Genomic DNA, 17811 nt, shown 5'->3' with positions numbered 1-17811 from the left:
TGCTTTTGAAAATGTAATCTTTTAATGCGTATGATTCAGTCTCTTGACTGCTAATATTTGTTTAAATTTTTTTTCAGACTGTCGCTTTTACTCAAATAAACCATTCAATTAAATCACTACAAAATTCAATTTTCATGAACAATCTCTAATTTTTTTGGGGTGAACTTTTAAAACTACATGTATCATTCATAAACAAAGTCAATTAGAAGTGAAGTCACCAGGATATCAAGACACATGAATATTCAATTATTGAAATCTATCCTGTAAACTAACGCACTACAGTTAAAAACTAAATTATTCATACCATTACCAAGTTTTGTAAAAAAAAATTAGTTTGAACAAAATTTAAGTGCATGAAAAATGATTTGCCCCAATTTATGTTTATTGGAATATGACATATATCAAAGCTTACATCTAAAAGTGTCCAACAAAGGCCCTAATTCATCCAGTCCACCTTTTTATTCTCAAATTCAAATATACACACAAATTAAGAAATTTACTTGTTAACGGTATTATACATTATTAAAGAGAAAGTTGCTTTTCAATTTGATTTTATGTTAAATTGGAGTGTGACATAATGTCCCCTAAAAAAATATGGCTCTTCAAATGCCCTCATATTCAAAACATGACAAGTAACAGCTTTAAAGGTTGTGGACTACACTTTCATGCCACACGTTTGTGTAGTCCCACACACATTTCTCTATACACTGCGTACGTCTGTTAGCAAGACTGGGCCAATTATTTGTCCTTTTGATGATTCCAAAACCTCACCGTACACATCAATACTTGGGTGCTACATGATCAATCGCTTCGACACCCTTTCTTTGGCAATGCAATCGCATCGAGTCTAGAACTGACACCTTTATCTTTAACTGGGTTACGGATACTGTGTTGGATGTACTCTGGAACCTTGTTATAACAAGGTCCTTGGGAACATAGAAATCACGTTGCTATGCATGTATCAAGATAAGAAAACAAAAGAATATAAAGAGCTGGGGCCAGCGCAATCACCTTGTTTACATAACAGAGCCCTTTATAATGTGCTTCCACTGTGATATACATGTACTTGTAACACAATGCATAAGTATTCATCCCCTTTTGTGCTAGAGAAAGAAAATTATTTGACATTTTAAATTGTTGATAATGCAGGCACTTGTGGGAGATGCATGTGGCTGGAAGCAGCAATACAATGGTTTACAGTTCACTTGACTGTACTTTGGCACATTCACAATAAAACTGTACGCACAATAATGTCCCCTTTTTTTTTGCATAAAAATGGGTACAAAATAGGCTGTAAATAAATAATTGCTTATCAAGTAAACATTTACAACAACAACAACAAAAAAGCACCTATTTTGGCTTTAACTGGTTCATACACTCTCACACATTTGCAAAGACCCATTTTGGTGCAATTGTCTTGGTCTTTCAATTAAACAAACCGCTTGTCTTTTTGGCTTATCGAGTCAACATTTACAAAAAAGAACCAATTTTGCCGTAAACAGTTAATAAACATTAACATGTTTGCAAACATTATGTAAATATGATATTTCTCGTTCAATTTTTCTTTAAAAAGATATCATTAAGACAAATCCACAAACAATTCAATATTCACTGTCAATATTCACACATTCAATGTCCCCTACAATAAGCCTTTTTTCCCCCACAAATTTCTATCTATCATGCGCAAAGTTAATATGAAGTGAAACCATCAGAATTTCAAGACACATACATATTCAATAATGGAACTATGTTCCGCAAACTAATTCATTGTAATATAAAAAGATGCATGGATGTTCAATGTACATGTATCTGTTCAGAGCCAGAAGTATATTAATTAATTAACACCCTTCTGGCTCCAAACAGTGTAAGTAATCTACTACAATCATTATTTGACACTTTTGATATTTAATGACCCAGGCACTTTCGGTTGGAAGCCAATTTTACTGTACACTTTCACATCATCACATTGCATGCGAGACAAATTTCTTATGTTAAACATAATATAAATATCTAGTCACCGGTACTTTTTTTCAATAGATTAACGATATATAACATCTTCTGTACAGACTGCAAATTGTAGAAGGTACTTCAAGGAAGTATAATATGCTACGTTTTAGTATTCTCAGAAAAACAATATACTGTGAATTTGGAACAATGGAAGTAGTATTAATGCTTGCTGTAGTTAAATGCATCTGAGCAGCAGTGGACCAATTTAATTGGCGTACTACTGGAAACTATCCATACAGGAACTGCTGGTGTGACCAGCTGTCAATTAAAAATCATCTGGTTATACTGGCTACTGTTTGCAATTGCACAATATATACAAAAATACCAATAAAAAAAATTACACACACACAAAATAAATAAATAAATAAATTAAACAAAATATAAAATCCAGAACATATTTTTTGTTAGTACCTTTTGTGCCACCCAGCAATGGTTGCAACATGTTGGTTACAAAAATGGTGGAGTTCTGGTTTAAACCAAAAAATACAATGTGAGCTTTCTCACTCAGTATTCCTTTGTGGAAGACTATCATTAAAGCAATGTCTCATAAAAAGGAGCGCTCTAGAGATCCCGTTATATTTGAAATATGACGAGAAACAGTTTTACTATTTGAATCAAATTTTGATGCTACATGCGTGTGTGTGTCGTCCCACATATCCATATACCGGTACATGTGCAGTTCACTGCATGAGACTGAATCAAGATTAAACAACTTTGTTTCTTCATCATTTCAATGAATTTAATACCTCGCAACAACACAATAAACATAAAATCTTAAAGTGTGACTATCGTCACTATCCCCTACAAAAATAATGTATGCATAGCTGAAATGTAAATGTATAAAATCAACCTCGAAAAACGTTACCTGGCATTATATAAGTTAATGGTAAAGTAGTAAGAAAAAAACAATAATATCATTAATTAATTGTTGCAATAAATTCTATTGCATCTGAAAATAATATACATGGGCATATTAAAACTTAGTCAAAGATTTGAAAAATAATTGCCACTTTTGAATAAAAAATCAATGATTTTGAACCGCTCAATGTGTTGCTGATTTAAGGATTTTAAGGATTATCTTCTTTATTTATATTTCTGGAATCAAATGCAATGTGGTCAGTGAGTTTTTGGATCCCTCCCCCCCCCCCCCCCCCCCCCCATTCTGCTGATTCATCTGGGCCTGTTGCATAAAACTTACCATTGATGGTAACTTTGCCATTAATGGCAACTACTATGGGAACAGGGCTCAACAGCCAATCAAAATCAAGGTTTTCATGGTAGTTACCATTGAACTGGTTGTTCACAACCAGCTCAGTTCATTTAAATCATCATTTCGAAGCCTGGGCTGAATTGCATGACAATTGACAATTAAAAACATAGTATATTTCTAATTTCACAATTGTTTCAAATAATACTACCGGTAGTAAAAAAACAATGTAATTAACAAAGACAATTAATTGTCATTGATACTTAGTTCACTTTCGAACAACAATTTACAATATTAGCAATAAGTATAATTCAATATATATATATACAGTATACAACAAAAGTATTCCTATTAATAATATTATGTAATTTGGTTTTGCTTCATTCGGTAGAAATTGGGTAAATAAGTTATTGATATGGTATTTTAGTGATTAATTGAACACAAAATAAACTTGCTGATACCTGTAACCAATCAATGCTTTGAAGAAAAAAATCTATTTGTTTAAAAACAACCACGAAAATAGGTATTTATGAACATTAACAAACAAAATCAGAGAGGTCTTCTAAAGGTATACTGAGTGATTTCAAGTTGGGTGTTTAAGGCTGGTGTTAGTGTTTAATAAACACTAACACCAGCCTAAACACCAAAATGGAAATCAGCTGGTGTTAAGGCTTTGACCTCTGAATATCGTCAACTTCCGGTAGCTAGTGTTATCGATTTTGCAAAATTGTCGTCTGCTAAATCGACCTTTGTGGCTGGTGTTAATATTTTACGTACAAATGTCCTATTCATTAACACTAGCCCCTAGGGATTAAGCAAATGTTGATTTCCAGTTCGGTGTTAGTGTTGTACCCGCACACATTCAACGCACAAACGACGCCAATTTATTGTCTGACGATCAAATAAAAATATGTGAAACACGTAATTCCTATATTCTTTCGTGTAAAATTAGTTATTTTCTAAGACCAGAGAAATAGGTGTAAATTTATTCTGTACTTTTCATGATATCTTTAGTTTTGATGTACTAATTTTAAATCATGGTCGTAAAATCAAGTATGTGGTGACGTCACGGCTGGTGTTAAACTATCGATTTTGATGTCGGTATCGGGCTCTTAATTTCATCAGCAAATTCTCCGCTCGATTTAAGAGCTCTTGACTGCTCTAAACACTAACACTAACACCAAACTTGAAATCACTCAATGTGTACAGTGTATACAGGTACATGTATAAAGGTAGATTAGCAAAATATAAAGGCATGGAAAGTATTGTCAGGAAAGCAAAAGGTGTAATAGTTGGTGTTGTTTGTGAATTAAAAGTTCTTTTTTGACATATCTGAATAAAAGTGGGTAAACATTAAACCTAATTGAGATAGTACATGTATTTACCAGCTCCATATCGTAACGATGGGCTTCTAACTGGATGTGATCAAATTACGTTATTCAACAATTCTACATTTTGCTAAGCTATCTAGGGAGTTGCCAATTTGCATTTTACTTTCTCATTATTTATCGAGTTGTCTTCAAACTTTCCCAGACATGTTTCTCTCATTTTTCAATGTCTACAATAATACAAAATCAGTGTGGTCTTTCCTTTTAAATGCTTCCATCTCCGAGCACATCTGCAGACTCCTTCAACATTCTCTGACACTGCTCTAGCATACTGTCCAAAGAAACATCGTAAGAGTTCTCCATTCCTTGAGGCATCTTAACCGTTGCATGGGATGAACTATCAATCCTCTCCATGTTTAGTCTCCTGGCAGCTCCTACATTCATCCTCTTCAAAGTATGCCATCCGTTTCTAGGTTTTTTTTCTGCTTCAATGACACCGGTGCTTTCATTTAACAAACCATGACACTGTTCTGGCATGTGGTCCAGAGAAACATGACCAGGGTTTCCAGGGGTCTCAATTTTTTGAGGAATCCTCACCGTTGCATGGGAAACACTACCTGGCTGCTTCCTTATGACTGATCTATTAGTTCCTGCGTTGATCCTCTTCGAAGTGACCCGTCTGTCCAGAGGTTGGTCTCCTTTTGCCACACCAGGGAAGCCATCAAACAATCCCTGATACTCTTTCAGCACTGTCTTGTCACTTTGCACATCACCTGAAACAAGTTAGAACATGAATGAAAATAATAAACACGATGAACATGACCAAATGTAGTTACTTTCCATTTGGAATAATCATATCCACTTTATCTGGTGTGTTGTACTTGTTAAAGCTTGGTTGAGTTTAAGAAATGTTGCTCATGGTCAACTTCTGTCAAATTCAAGCGTGGTTATATTGGGCTGTATGTCTTGATAGACAAGTGAGTTCATTTCATCACCATTTTGCAATGATATGTCTGAAGCACATTTATGTCTTTTTCATAAAATAAAAAAAATCATTGAAGTATGCAATACGTTTTCTTATGTTTCTGAGAACTGGTCAGTTTGGTTCCGTAGTAATAAATGAAGTAATAAATTATCTAGACAAAATGTCAAAGCACCACACCCTCTTTTCTGATTTTGTAAAATTAGCATTATACAGTCGAACCTGCTTTAGTGACCTCATTTTTTGTTAACCTTGAAAATGGTTTCTCATTGAAGCGTGTACTAAAGGAACCTGTCTACAAAGACCACCTGTCTATAAAGACCACTTTTTGTGTTTCCCTTGGGCGGTCGCTGTAGACAGGTTTGACTGTACATGTATATGAAAACTATTACAAGCATGTCATATCATCAGAGTCTTATAAGGTTCCTGTTGACGATAAGAAAAGCTGGACATAAACTACGGTATGGGATATCATACGCCAAAAAGTTGGAGTGAGGTGAAAGAGGCTTCCGATCACAGCTACATGTACATGTACCGTATGTCCCTGAAATGAAGCTGACTTTGCCTGTTTTTCCAAACGAGAAGGCATAGAAAATTATTAAAAGCAAGAAATTGCGATATATCTTCCACATCGGATTGCATTCATATTGTATATACATGTAGGGTAGTGTGTGGTGGGCTTTAATATTGGACCAGGTTTATAGTCCAGTCGGAGAGAACTGGGTTGCATCCTAAGGGGTAAATTGACTCAAGATATTATACAAGAATGTAGAAGGGTAAAAGTGGTAAGTGGTTACCTTTGGACCCTACGCACATCAGACGGCTAGACAACCTTTCCGGGTCACCAACATCCACCCTTGGCTTGCTGCTTGGAGATGCGCTCATCCCATGGTGGACACCTACAGACATGGATATATCACAGGAGTGGCTTCTGAAGTCTCCAGGAGAGGGAATACTGATCCTGCACACTGAGCAAAAGTAATCATTTCCTGCGATTGCCTCCTCTTGAGCTGTTAAGGGACGCATCAACCCTCCTGGAGCTGATACAATCTGGTCGCTGTCATCCACTCCTGCAGAATCTTGAACAACCACACCGCAGCTTGCAGAATGGCTGCCCAGGTCTGTAAGAGAGGATATATGAATCCCACACGTTGAGCAAAGGAAAGAGCTTTCTTCCATCGCCTTCACTCCGGCCGTCCACTCACACACCAACTCTCCAGGGACTGATCCAAGTTGATGTTTGTCATCCAGACCAGACAGATCTTTGAAGATCACACCACAGCATTCGCACAGAAGGGATCCTCCGTGTTTAATCATAGTGGATGTTTCATTCATCTGATCCGTTGAGGTCTTTGACCTCATCTTTACTGACTGTTCATGATTCCTGTCACTGGGTTGCAGATCATAGAGGGTGGAAGAGGTTACTGGTACAACTTTCTGGTTTGTTCCTGCATTATCTTCATCATCCAGAGAGATTCCACTGTTTCCTTCATGAACATCTGTTCTTAAATCATCAATCTGCCAGATCCTACGGTTCTCTTTTCGTTGATCACAGAACGGCTCTTCTAAGAATGAAATGTCTGTTTGCGTGGATTTCGCACACAATATTCCTTCACTGCTGTCATAGGATATTGCTCCCAGAGAATCAGAAGTTTCAGTTTGTGCCATCTTGACAGCAAGCTGGCTCTGGTCTGACATGTGCTTTTTTACAGTAGAAGAGAAGGCATCACTGGAGGTACACACGCTCTTTCCTACCATCTCCCGACAGATTCCACTCTTTCTACGTAGCCCATCGTCCTTGGGTTCATCAAGACCCTGGTCAGGTGTGGTCTTTGAACAGTACTGAGGTGACCTTTGAACTAGAAGCTGCAAGAGTTTTCCTGGAGCATCATTGGCCGAGACATTGTGGACTTGAGCTGCATGAAGGGAATACCCCATATATGTGGTAAATGCTTTCTGGCATCGAGGACATATAACTATCGTCATCTTCCTTGGGTCTAGAAGGTAAACTGTCCTTTCACTGCCACCAGACACCTCTTTTGTCCTCTTTTCAGGAACCTCTTTGTGATACCGAGGATCTCTTTCGGATGAACATTTCTGGCTTTTTGTTTCGTTAGGTCTTCCCCTGTTGTCTCTCTTCTCTGTATGCGCTAAACATTTCTCTTTGCTTGCTGAACTTTTGAAAGCCTGCTTTAGGTCTTGAACCGTGGTCACATTACTAGACTTGGTCTCTTGTCTTCCCACATGAACGTCCTTACGAGCAAAATCGCTAGAATCAATCAATGCTCTTTCTTGTGACTCCTTCCAGGGTTGTGGACTCACTTTGGGAGTACTTTTACGTGATCGTGGACTCTGTGATCTGATCCTTTTGGAACCAGCTAGGTATTTGCTTTCCCCTGTGGATGGTGCTCTACGGCAACCCATTGACCCACACTTACGGTCAGTCTCTTTTTCTAGGTTCTTTCCAAACTTTCTGTCCGGTGAAGGATCATTTCGGGAGTCAATATCACTTTCAGCTATTTTCATCTGCCTTCTCGGTCTTGGATGAAGCAAGTGGGCCACCCTTTCAATGCTGACAGGCTCCAATTTTCTTTTCTTTCGAGCAACCTCTTTGAAAGGTTCAGGATCTCTTTTGGATGAACTTGTGTGACTTTCTGTTCCCCCATGGTTTCTCTTCTGCTTACATGCTACACCTTTCTTCTTGCTTGCTGTGGTTGTTAGAGACTGCTTTTGGTCTTGAACTGAGGTCATATCACTCACATCACACTCATCTTCCATGACTTGACATCCTACATCCTTGGGAGTAAATGCACTAGAATCAATGGATCCACTTTCTTGTGACTCCTTCCAGGATCGTGGTTTCACTTTTGGAGTACCTTTGCAGGATCGTGGGCTCTTTGATCTTTGTCTTTTGGAACCAGCAAGGCATTTGCTTTCTACTGTGGTTGGAGTTCTTTCTAATTGTGTTGGGCCAGACTTGCGGTCAGTACTGGTCTCTCGGTTCTTTCCAGACTTTCCATTTGGGGCAACATTATTCTTGAGGTCAATATCACTTTCAGCCATTTTCATCTGCCTTGTCAATATTGAAGAATCTTCACTACTTGCACAACTGGAGCTTTTTCCGTGTGGTACCACACATGAAACTTTGACCGGCTGTTTCAGGTGTATACCCGGGGTGTTTCTAGAGCGAGAGCCAGAGACTCGGTGTTTAACCCTCATTCCTACTTTGTGTCGATCTAACACATGATTCACACACAAAGCATGAGATTTGTACACTGCACCACATGTAGAACATTTAAATTGCTTCTGCTCTTTTTGTTGTGGAGCCTTAAGCCCAATCGGTCCACTAGTCGTAGAGCTTACTGCCTTCGCAGAACTGTGCTTCCTTTTGCTTCTTGTCTTTGACACATGCGTATGACTGGGGCTTCCCCTAGGGGCACTGGTTTTCGATTTCTCTAAGACAACCCCCTTTTCTTGAAATGTTTTAGAGGGCGTACTATCTCTTTTGAAAGATGCTAATGGAGTATTACCCATGCTCGTTGAGATGACAACATTATTCAGGAAATTTCTGACGTTGCCCGAGGCTTCAATAAAGATCGCACCTTCACTGTTGAAACTGGCATTTGCTTTTCCTTGATGGCCTACATGTATAGAGGGTGTCCTTACTTTATTCAAAGATGTTACTGGACAAGTACTTGAGTTCGTTGAGAAAACAGCATCATTTAGCAAACTAGTTACATTACCCGAGGCTTCATTGTCTAAACTGGCGATGGTTGGTCCTTGAGGGCTTCTAGACGGTGACCTAACTCTCTTCAAAGATGTTAACTGATTCGTATTCTGGTTTGTGGAAACAAAGGTATCATTGAGCGAGCTTGATACATTGCCCGAAGCATCGAGTAAGATCGCACCTTCACTGTTGAAACTGGTATTTGCTTCTCCTTGATGGCCTTTAAACGGGATCCTACCTTCGCTCAGACATCCTAATGGAGAAGTACTCAGGCTTGTGGAGGAGATGACATCATTCAGTGAACTAGTTGTGCAGTCCGAGGCTTCACTGTATGAACTAGTAGCAGATTTTCCCTGCTGGCCTCTTAGGGATGGTGTTACATTGTTGAAGAACGTCAGCTGAGTGTCACTGAGGCTTGTGGACACAGCATCATTCAGGAAATTTGTTACGAGGCCCGATTCTTCAACAGAGGATGCGACTTGACTGTCAAAGGTGACATAGTCGCCCGTCCTTGTCTTCACCCTTCCGCTTCCAGAGCTATGTGGAGGTGTAGGACATTGGTGAGAGGCCAAAAAGGGGATTAATCCATCTAGAGTGATGGGTGCTATCTCCAAGTCCTCCTCGAACCCAGTTTGACTGCTGTCCACCAAACTGAAGTCTATCACGCTCCCTTCATGGTGAATATCTTCAAGGCCTAAACCGGAGGAGTAGATACTCTCATTGCAGGTGTCCAGCCCTAGGAGACTTAGGAAACTGTCCAGATCCGGAGACAGGCCCAGGATGTCGTGCCCCATGACTGAAGCCTCATGAAATTCTCCGTCCATGTCTCCTGCGAGGGATCAGACAGTCCCTTGGTGAACTCTTTTGGTTGCTGCACCAATCGCCGGTCAATATCCTTCCCACATCTTGTGGAGCGTCAATCTGTATATTAGAGCAAGAAATTAGCAAGAATTACTAGAAATACAGGCTGCATGCTATTGAATAAGTTTCAATACATGAAAATGTATGTAACACAAGTAAATAATGAAATACATGTATATACAGCGCTCAAAATACACGGGGTGGTGGGCGATTGGCCCCCGTGAGCTACATAATCGCCCCCGTCAGGTTGCTCACGGGAGCGATTGCAAAATTAAAAATCGCCCCCGTGGAAATATAAAATAAAGATGATCTTTTCTGTTATAACTTTAACACAATATTGAGTTTCAATTTACAAACCTTAACCCTAATAAGGCCAGGGGGGGGGGGGCAATTATGGCCCCCCCCCCCTCCACCATTTTTCCGATTGCTCGGGAACACATATGGATGGCGCCCCGGCGCTCGCTGACTTTTTTCTTTCGAGTCTTGTGCAACTTTTAAAAGATTTTTTTTGAAAATCGGACCTACGGTTACAAGGTCACGTGACCTTTTGTCTTTGCATGTCAGCCCGAAAATCGCTCAATTTCGTGATTTGTGTACAAAACATATTGAAAAGTCATTTTTCCTAAAAACAGATCAAACATGGGTTATTGGGTCTTGTTTAAAGTTGAGGTGGTTGTTTTGGGAGTCAAAATAGTTAAATTGAAGTAAGAAATAAAATAAAACAACAAAAACAATGAAATACATAAGAAATTATCAAAACAAATAACATAAGGAATAAGCTGGCTCTTCCAAATTTTTTTGTCGGATTATTATTTAGAATGGTCTTATGAATATATGTAGTGAAGAAGAATGCTTAAATATGAATAATATATGATTTATGGGTAAAAATGTGATTTTTATGACTTTATTTGCATAAATTACCATAAATATGCAAATGAGTAAATTTTTCAAAAAATTGAAATTATCATATTATTCTATACACTTCACTTGACATGCGTGCAAATTTTCGCGGCGATCGGCCGCTTTGCGGCCAAGATCTTAAGGGGGGGCCATAATGCCCCCCCCCCCCGGCCCTACTAAGACTTCAAATAGCCCGGCCTTTTTAGGGTTAAACCAATGAAATGGAACTATGCCTGGATTACATTTGCCCTGGGCGCCGTACGATAAAATTAGTCTATGATTTTTCGTAGATATCGTAGGAGGCTACGGGCTACGATGTTTGTGTTTACATTATCTACGAGCATCGTGCCATTTATTGTATTGGCCCTCGGTGGCAGGCCGAGGCAAATCCGTACAGAGGCTGCTCGGAGATTGTACGGAAATCGTGCAATTTGAATGCTCAATATCACGGATATTGCACGGGCAGCGAGCAACAACCTTGCGATAGCTGTGCAATGGCCGTGCGAATGCCCCACGAGTCTACAATCTCTGTACGATTTTTGTTTGTCCCCATGTTCACCGAAAAAATCGTACGTTTGCTGCACAATCAGTGCGAGGCCTCCAGGCGATGCCTGTGCGGGGATTGTGCAATGCCACCTACGACATGTATACGGACTACGGGCTTACATTTTTTCAAATTTGTTTAACTTCTCGCGAAACAAAATCGTAAGAAGTAAGATGTTAGTAGATGCCAGGAAAACAATACGGGGGTTCAAAATAGCAACAACAAAAAATCGCCTCGCCGCTTTGCAGCTCGTGGACGATGCTTCGCATGTAAGTAGATGCCAGGAAAACATCACTTACGGGGGTCCTAAATCAGGGGCGGATCCAGCCGGCGGCAAGAGGGGGGGGGGGGGCCAAATCTTGATAAAATATTTAGCGGCGAATCAGCCAGCCGGCGATCGGCGAATGAGCGGAGGGGGGGGGGGGGCTGGATAAATGCACATATATTTGTTTTAGGGGGGTCCAGTTTTTGGGGAACATTTTTGCACCGACTCAGCCGGCCGGTGAATATTAAAGCGGGGGGGGGGGGGGGGGGGGGGGGGGGATGCTGGGGAGGAGGACCACTAATTTTTTTTTTCAGGGGGGGGGGGAAGGGGCGTTTTAGCATGACTTTCTTTTTAACTCTTACTTTCACCCATCTCAGATAACCCTAAGTTTTTGGTTGCTGCTTTATATGTAGTTGATAATGCATGATTAAAATAAAGAGAGAGAGACCACCATCATTTTGCAATGGTTCAGGGTTTGTGAAATGTACATTTGAAACCATTTCTTAGCATGTCAACCCTAAAAAAATAGTGAAACTATTTTTGAGGAAAAGCATTATACTGAACTGAATAAAGAATAATAGCTTTATATTGGCTCATACTAATACTGATACAGGCTAAAGACAATGTGGTATTTGTATAGAGGTATTCCAAAATGACATTCTGATAATCAACATTTTGTTCTGGTATCATTATGTATATATGCATAATACAACTGATCTTTATGATTTCTTAACGTGACATAGCTTCTTTTTCCCCTGCAAACAAAAAAGAAAACAAGGTTATTTAATAAAAGGATCATGCGACAAATAATCATTGTGATTCAAATTGATGCAAGGATTTTTTTGAATAAGCAATGCTTTTCACCAGAATCTTCTTTGTAAAAACAACTTTTACAAATCTCAGCCATGCAATTCTGCCACTGTGTTGTAAGATCACTTTCAGATTAGGAGAAGTGTATTCTTTAATGAGTATTTTACATTGAATGGAACGTCTCAACTCAGTAAGCATGGCTGAGATTTGTAAAAGTTGTTTTTACAAAGAAGATTCGGGTGAATAGCGGTGCTTATTCAAATAAATATTCGCATAAATTTGAATCACAATCATTAATTGTCGCTTAATCCCTTTTAATGACCTTGTTTTCTTTCTCGTTTGCAAGGGGAGAAGAAGATATGTCACGTTAAAGACATCATAAAGATCAGTGTTGTATGCGTACACATTATATACACAGGCCCCGCGGAACGTTTATCAAAGTGGGGGGGCTAAAGTATTTACGATCAGGTAGAGGGTAGCGAGCATAAATTGGTGTGGGGGGGGGGGGGGGTCAGGGGTTTTAGGCATTTAATTACGGTCAGAGAAGCACAAATATTTTGATGCCACATTTGTGTCACTGGCAGGTCAGGGGGGCGGGCGTTTTTTATTTTATTTTTTAAGGTAAAATTCATGTTACTATCCTATTTTTTTACCGGTTTGGGAGGCTACGGAGGCACCTGTAGAAAATAGCACACACACAAAATCGCCTCGCCGCTATGCGGCTCAGTAAAGAAAGAATGTAAAGGTTGCTCCCAATAATGAGGAGGAAATAATGTGCAGAACGGGAAGACATCGAGAGAATGTCATCACGGGATGAAAGTCAGTAACAGCTACATGTATGTAGCTTGTAAATTTGTAAGAGGGAAAATGCTGATTAAAATGATAATGATGAAACAGCATATAATTGAGGAGTATCATAGGTAACAATTCAATGGATATTTGTATAAAAAAGAGCCCCCATCAGTACTAAAAGAGCCCCCGTGAGAAGGCTCACAAGGGCTCTTTTTGGGGGGAAGAGCCCCTGTGGACAAAAAATTAATTTGAGCCCTGTGTATATATCATGGGCTTCTATTACATCTGTCAATCATTTGGAACATGTACATGTAGTCAGTCATAGCACTTAAGCCAGAGGAAAAAAAACCTTTCTTCCTCTGTTAACACGATCTTAATAGACCATTTGAAATAAGCTACCTACTCCAGCTTAGCTGTTCATGTGGAAACTGGCTTCAATAAATTTGGAACATGTAGTCATAGCACTTACATGTACACCAGAGGAAAAAACTCCCTTTCTTCCCTTGTTAACACGATCTTAAAACGATTTGAAATAAGCTTGTACTCGAGCTTTATAGAGCATGTGGAAACAGGCTTCAATAGATTTTGTGTGTATTTATTTATATCAACGTGTTCGTGTGGTATCTGTGGTGTGCGTACATAGCAGGTAATAGCGCATACAACGGTGATATATGATAAAGGAAGAGACCAAAATAGACAAGGAAATCTAGTAGCACCTTCACGAGAACCAAGAAGTGAGAGGGAGAGTCAATGAAAATAAAGAATAATTCCTTTTCAATGTGCATAGTTGACATAAATATAATCCCTGTAAGATTGAGGAAGTAAAACAAAAAAAGTAGGTCAAACCATGGACTGAACGAGATTGGGTCTTAAAGCCCAAGTCCACCCCAAATTCCAAAAATGATAGCATGTTGTAAATAAATCAAAGGTTAAAACTGCCAAATATCACTGCAGTACTTCAATCACTTGATTTTTAAGAGTAATTTTTGCTTCGGTTATTTCAAGCAAAACATTTAAATTGCCGCACGGATGTGACGTATGCTTCTTACAGCGAAAGTGCCAGCAGTATACATTCTGACAATAGGCTATTTTTGTAATGTAACCAAATTTAATGCACATTCAGTGATTGAAGATTTTGAGCTTTACAAAAGCTTGGATTGTAATCATTATGGCCCTGTATACCGAATTATGATACTCATTTTTCAAAGTAAAGTTTTTACAAGAAAATCAGACAGTCAAAAAAAATTCTAAAAAATTGGATATGGGGCCCCTGAAATAGGAAAGTATTTTTTTTGTCTCTGCCCCAACCTGTGGATGTGCAGCCAATCATGAAATATCAATCCATGAATTCGGTATCGAATGAGGCTTGAATATACTCTACGAGTAGGCCTACAATGTCAGTCCAAATTCACAACATACATGTACAATGTACACCCAGGCAATAACAGAAATATTAATAATAGTCACATTTGTATAGCGCTTTTAATAATACTATGATTCTAACTGCTTTACATAGTAATGCTGGAAGTTCCAGCCTCTTAAAAATCTTCTTCCCCCCCCCCCCAAGAGATATGGGAAACTTGAATTAAATAATCACTATCATCAATAAAACACAAAATTCACTCAAAATCAATTGGACAACTTAACCTGGATTCTAATCTAGTTTAAGTCTGAAATTTATTGAGTGACACGCCTACTCATGCAGGCCACATCTAACCCTGTAAGTTGGGGCTTTGATCGGATCGGAAGATCGGAGGGCCCCCATCGCACCTGTGATCGGTATCGGCAAAAATAATCGTGCCAATTTTATTTTTTATGCCGAAAATGTTCAAGTCTTGGGCTATCAAATGCTTAAAAAAAATGCATAGCTGGGACTATTTTTTCATTTGGAGTTGTTGTAGTCCATGCGGGCCGCCATCTTGGATGATAATGTAAGCATGCTTTATAATCCAAGATGTCGGCCCACATGTTTTGCCTCTTCTCTTTAATAGACCAATATTATTAATTTCAAAGTCATAAAAAGGCATTAAATATCAACAAACATGGTTTACAACAACTCCAAATGACAAAATAATCCTAGCTATGCATTTTTTTAAAGCATTTGTGAAATGTTAGTGTTCCTTCAATATTTTCTGGTTAAACAACCTTGAAATAAGAAAATATAAACATCTTTTTCCTTAAGTGTCAAAATGAACCCTTTAACAAGTTAAAATACTCTAATTGTCCCCCAAAGTTGTTGTCTACATACCCAGTGAAGTCTCTACATTACAATGGTACCTCCCACATGGTTATTCAATACCTATAGTTAGAGGAAGTTTTGATGGAAAAATCACCAGGAAGTAAAATCTTTTTTAAAGGCTAGAGGTCAGGGGCTTCCAGGGCATAAAGCAGGCAGAAATGGCTCTAAAGTCTAAGATCCCAGGTTTAATGTCACAATTAAGAGTAAATTGAATAGAATTGTAAATGTTAGATATTTAAAATGGCTCTCTAAAATTTTGCAAAAAAAAAATGTACAGGTGTATAAGATTTACACTGATTCACTAATTTTGTTTTGACGTTTCGTGCAGAAAGGGAAAAGTCTCAAATACGAACCCCCCAGGCTTATGTCCGGCTAGATGCAAGGAAAATATCTATGCACCTATTTTTTCGCTAGCTCCAACTGCACAAGAGATCACTCGCCCCAACACTTGAAAAATATCCTTCCCCCTATTTGTCGGATCAGCTAATTAGGGAGGCGTGCGCTCTGCTCAGTCCAAACCATGGTTACATCGCATAACATCTGCACATAAATATGCATTCAGACCGCGTACGAACGAAACCTGGAAGTCAATTACACGTTACAGTGAATGAAGGTATGGCTAGCAGATCGCGCTCTCAAACCCGGAAGTGAATACACGTTATAGTCAATGGCAATATCGCGGAGACAACGCGTTTGGCTAAATTGAGCAAAACAACATAACTCTGCGTTTACGTCTTTTTCGTCGAGTCTGACCAAAATGATACAAATATTAGAGAGTTTTGGAGGGGCTGTATCTTTTAATAGAAACATTGGTGAGTCTTAAAATTTGAAATGCATTATTCTGATTAGATCTAAATTTGTATTCACACACAAAACAAAACAAAATGGTGAAAAATGATCCAAATTGAAGATTGAAAAATCGTCCAGACACCTTAACTTTAGTAAATTTTATGTTTCTCCCATTTGTTTTGTACATGTGTGTGAAAAGTCTGTACTTTTTTCATAGCATTAATGAGTGTATGAGGTCGATACCATAGTCCATACGATTTACGGTTAGACCTCATGCATTGTAGGAGTGGGCATACCATTTCCGGTTTAGACCTCATCATATCGTGCATGCATGCATTGAAGGACTCGATTGACGGCGGCCACAACTGCACAAAAATGAACACATGGGACTGTGATTTCTTTTTTGCACAAAATAAGTTCTCGATTACTTCGAATTTCTGTGCCGATTAAGGGGTCTACCGGTAATTATGAATCAAATTTTGGTACATATACCGACCCTACTAAACAAATCACAATGATTAACAGTATGAATTGGTAATTTGAAGTAAAAAATAGGGAAGTTATTACCTCATAATCTCGATGCGAAGTCGCAAGCCGGACGACCATGATCCTTGTTCACTGCACACATTTTTTACAACTTCCCTGTACTACTATACTGCACTGTACTACGTCACGTACATATTACATATGTACGTACGTCTACCAAAGAAATGGGGCGTGGCATGCATGGCATGACATGCCAGAGGCTGTGGGGGGGGGGGGGGGGGGGGGGGGGGGGGGGTGGCGCAGGAAGCCTATCCTCTAACTCCTCATCCCTCCTCTCCTCCTCTTTCTTTTTATTCTTCTTCTTGTTCTTCTTGTTCTTCTCCTTCTTGTTCTTGTTCTTCTTGTTCTTCTTGTTCTTCTTGTTCTTCTTCTTCTTGTTCTTCTTGTTCTTCTTGTTCTTCTTCTTCTTCTTCTTTTTCTTCTTGTTCTTCTTCTTGTTCTTCTTCTTCTTGTTCTTCTTGTTCTTCTTCTTGTTCTTCTTCTTCTTGTTCTTCTTCTTCTTCTTCTTCTTCTTCTTCTTCTTCTTCTTCTTCTTCTTCTTCAATGGGACACTGCCACCCCCTCGATCCCTGGCCCAATCGAGTGGCGAAAAGAGGAACAAAAAGCGAGAAAATTGAGAAAGGGAAAGAGTAAATTAAGGATAACACCTGGAGAACGGGGTCAGCTCGCTATTCATTAGGACAGCTATTCATAATTTGAGAAAAGGGTCATTAGTCAATGGGACTACTATAATCATAATCGAAAAAGAGGGTCGCTATTGATAATACAAAACTGGGGTCGTCACTCAACTTCCTTATTTTTTATTTATAACATT

General features: G+C 39.0%; 1 protein-coding gene across 1 annotated transcript; it reads right to left on the bottom strand.

Moving 5' to 3' along the window:
* Positions 1-4733: 4733 nt before the first annotated feature.
* On the bottom strand, positions 4734-17045 carry LOC100890098. Its single transcript, XM_003724972.3, has 3 exons — positions 17019-17045; positions 6322-10172; positions 4734-5315 (listed from the first exon to the last, which is right to left on the bottom strand). The coding sequence occupies exons 2-3, from the start codon at positions 10073-10075 to the stop codon at positions 4807-4809; spliced, it is 4263 nt and encodes a 1420-aa protein (XP_003725020.2). The 5' UTR covers positions 10076-10172; positions 17019-17045; the 3' UTR covers positions 4734-4806.
* Positions 17046-17811: the final 766 nt, after the last annotated feature.

This window comes from Strongylocentrotus purpuratus, unplaced genomic scaffold (genome assembly GCF_000002235.5).
Source record: "Strongylocentrotus purpuratus isolate Spur 01 unplaced genomic scaffold, Spur_5.0 spur5_contig_812, whole genome shotgun sequence".
Taxonomy (NCBI): domain Eukaryota; kingdom Metazoa; phylum Echinodermata; class Echinoidea; order Camarodonta; family Strongylocentrotidae; genus Strongylocentrotus; species Strongylocentrotus purpuratus.
The sequence above is the reverse complement of the archived record's forward strand: the minus strand, read 5'-3'. Positions and strand labels throughout refer to the sequence as shown.

What these genes read in the sequence shown, in the direction of transcription:
- LOC100890098 (XM_003724972.3), bottom strand. Translation starts at nt 10,075, where the DNA reads ATGGACGGAGAATTTCATGAGGCTTCAGTCATGGGGCACGACATCCTG. An exon ending in GATGTGCGTAGGGTCCAAAG is followed by an intron (nt 5,316 to 6,321) that starts GTAACCACTTAC and finishes AACTTGTTTCAG; the next exon opens with GTGATGTGCAAAGTGACAAG.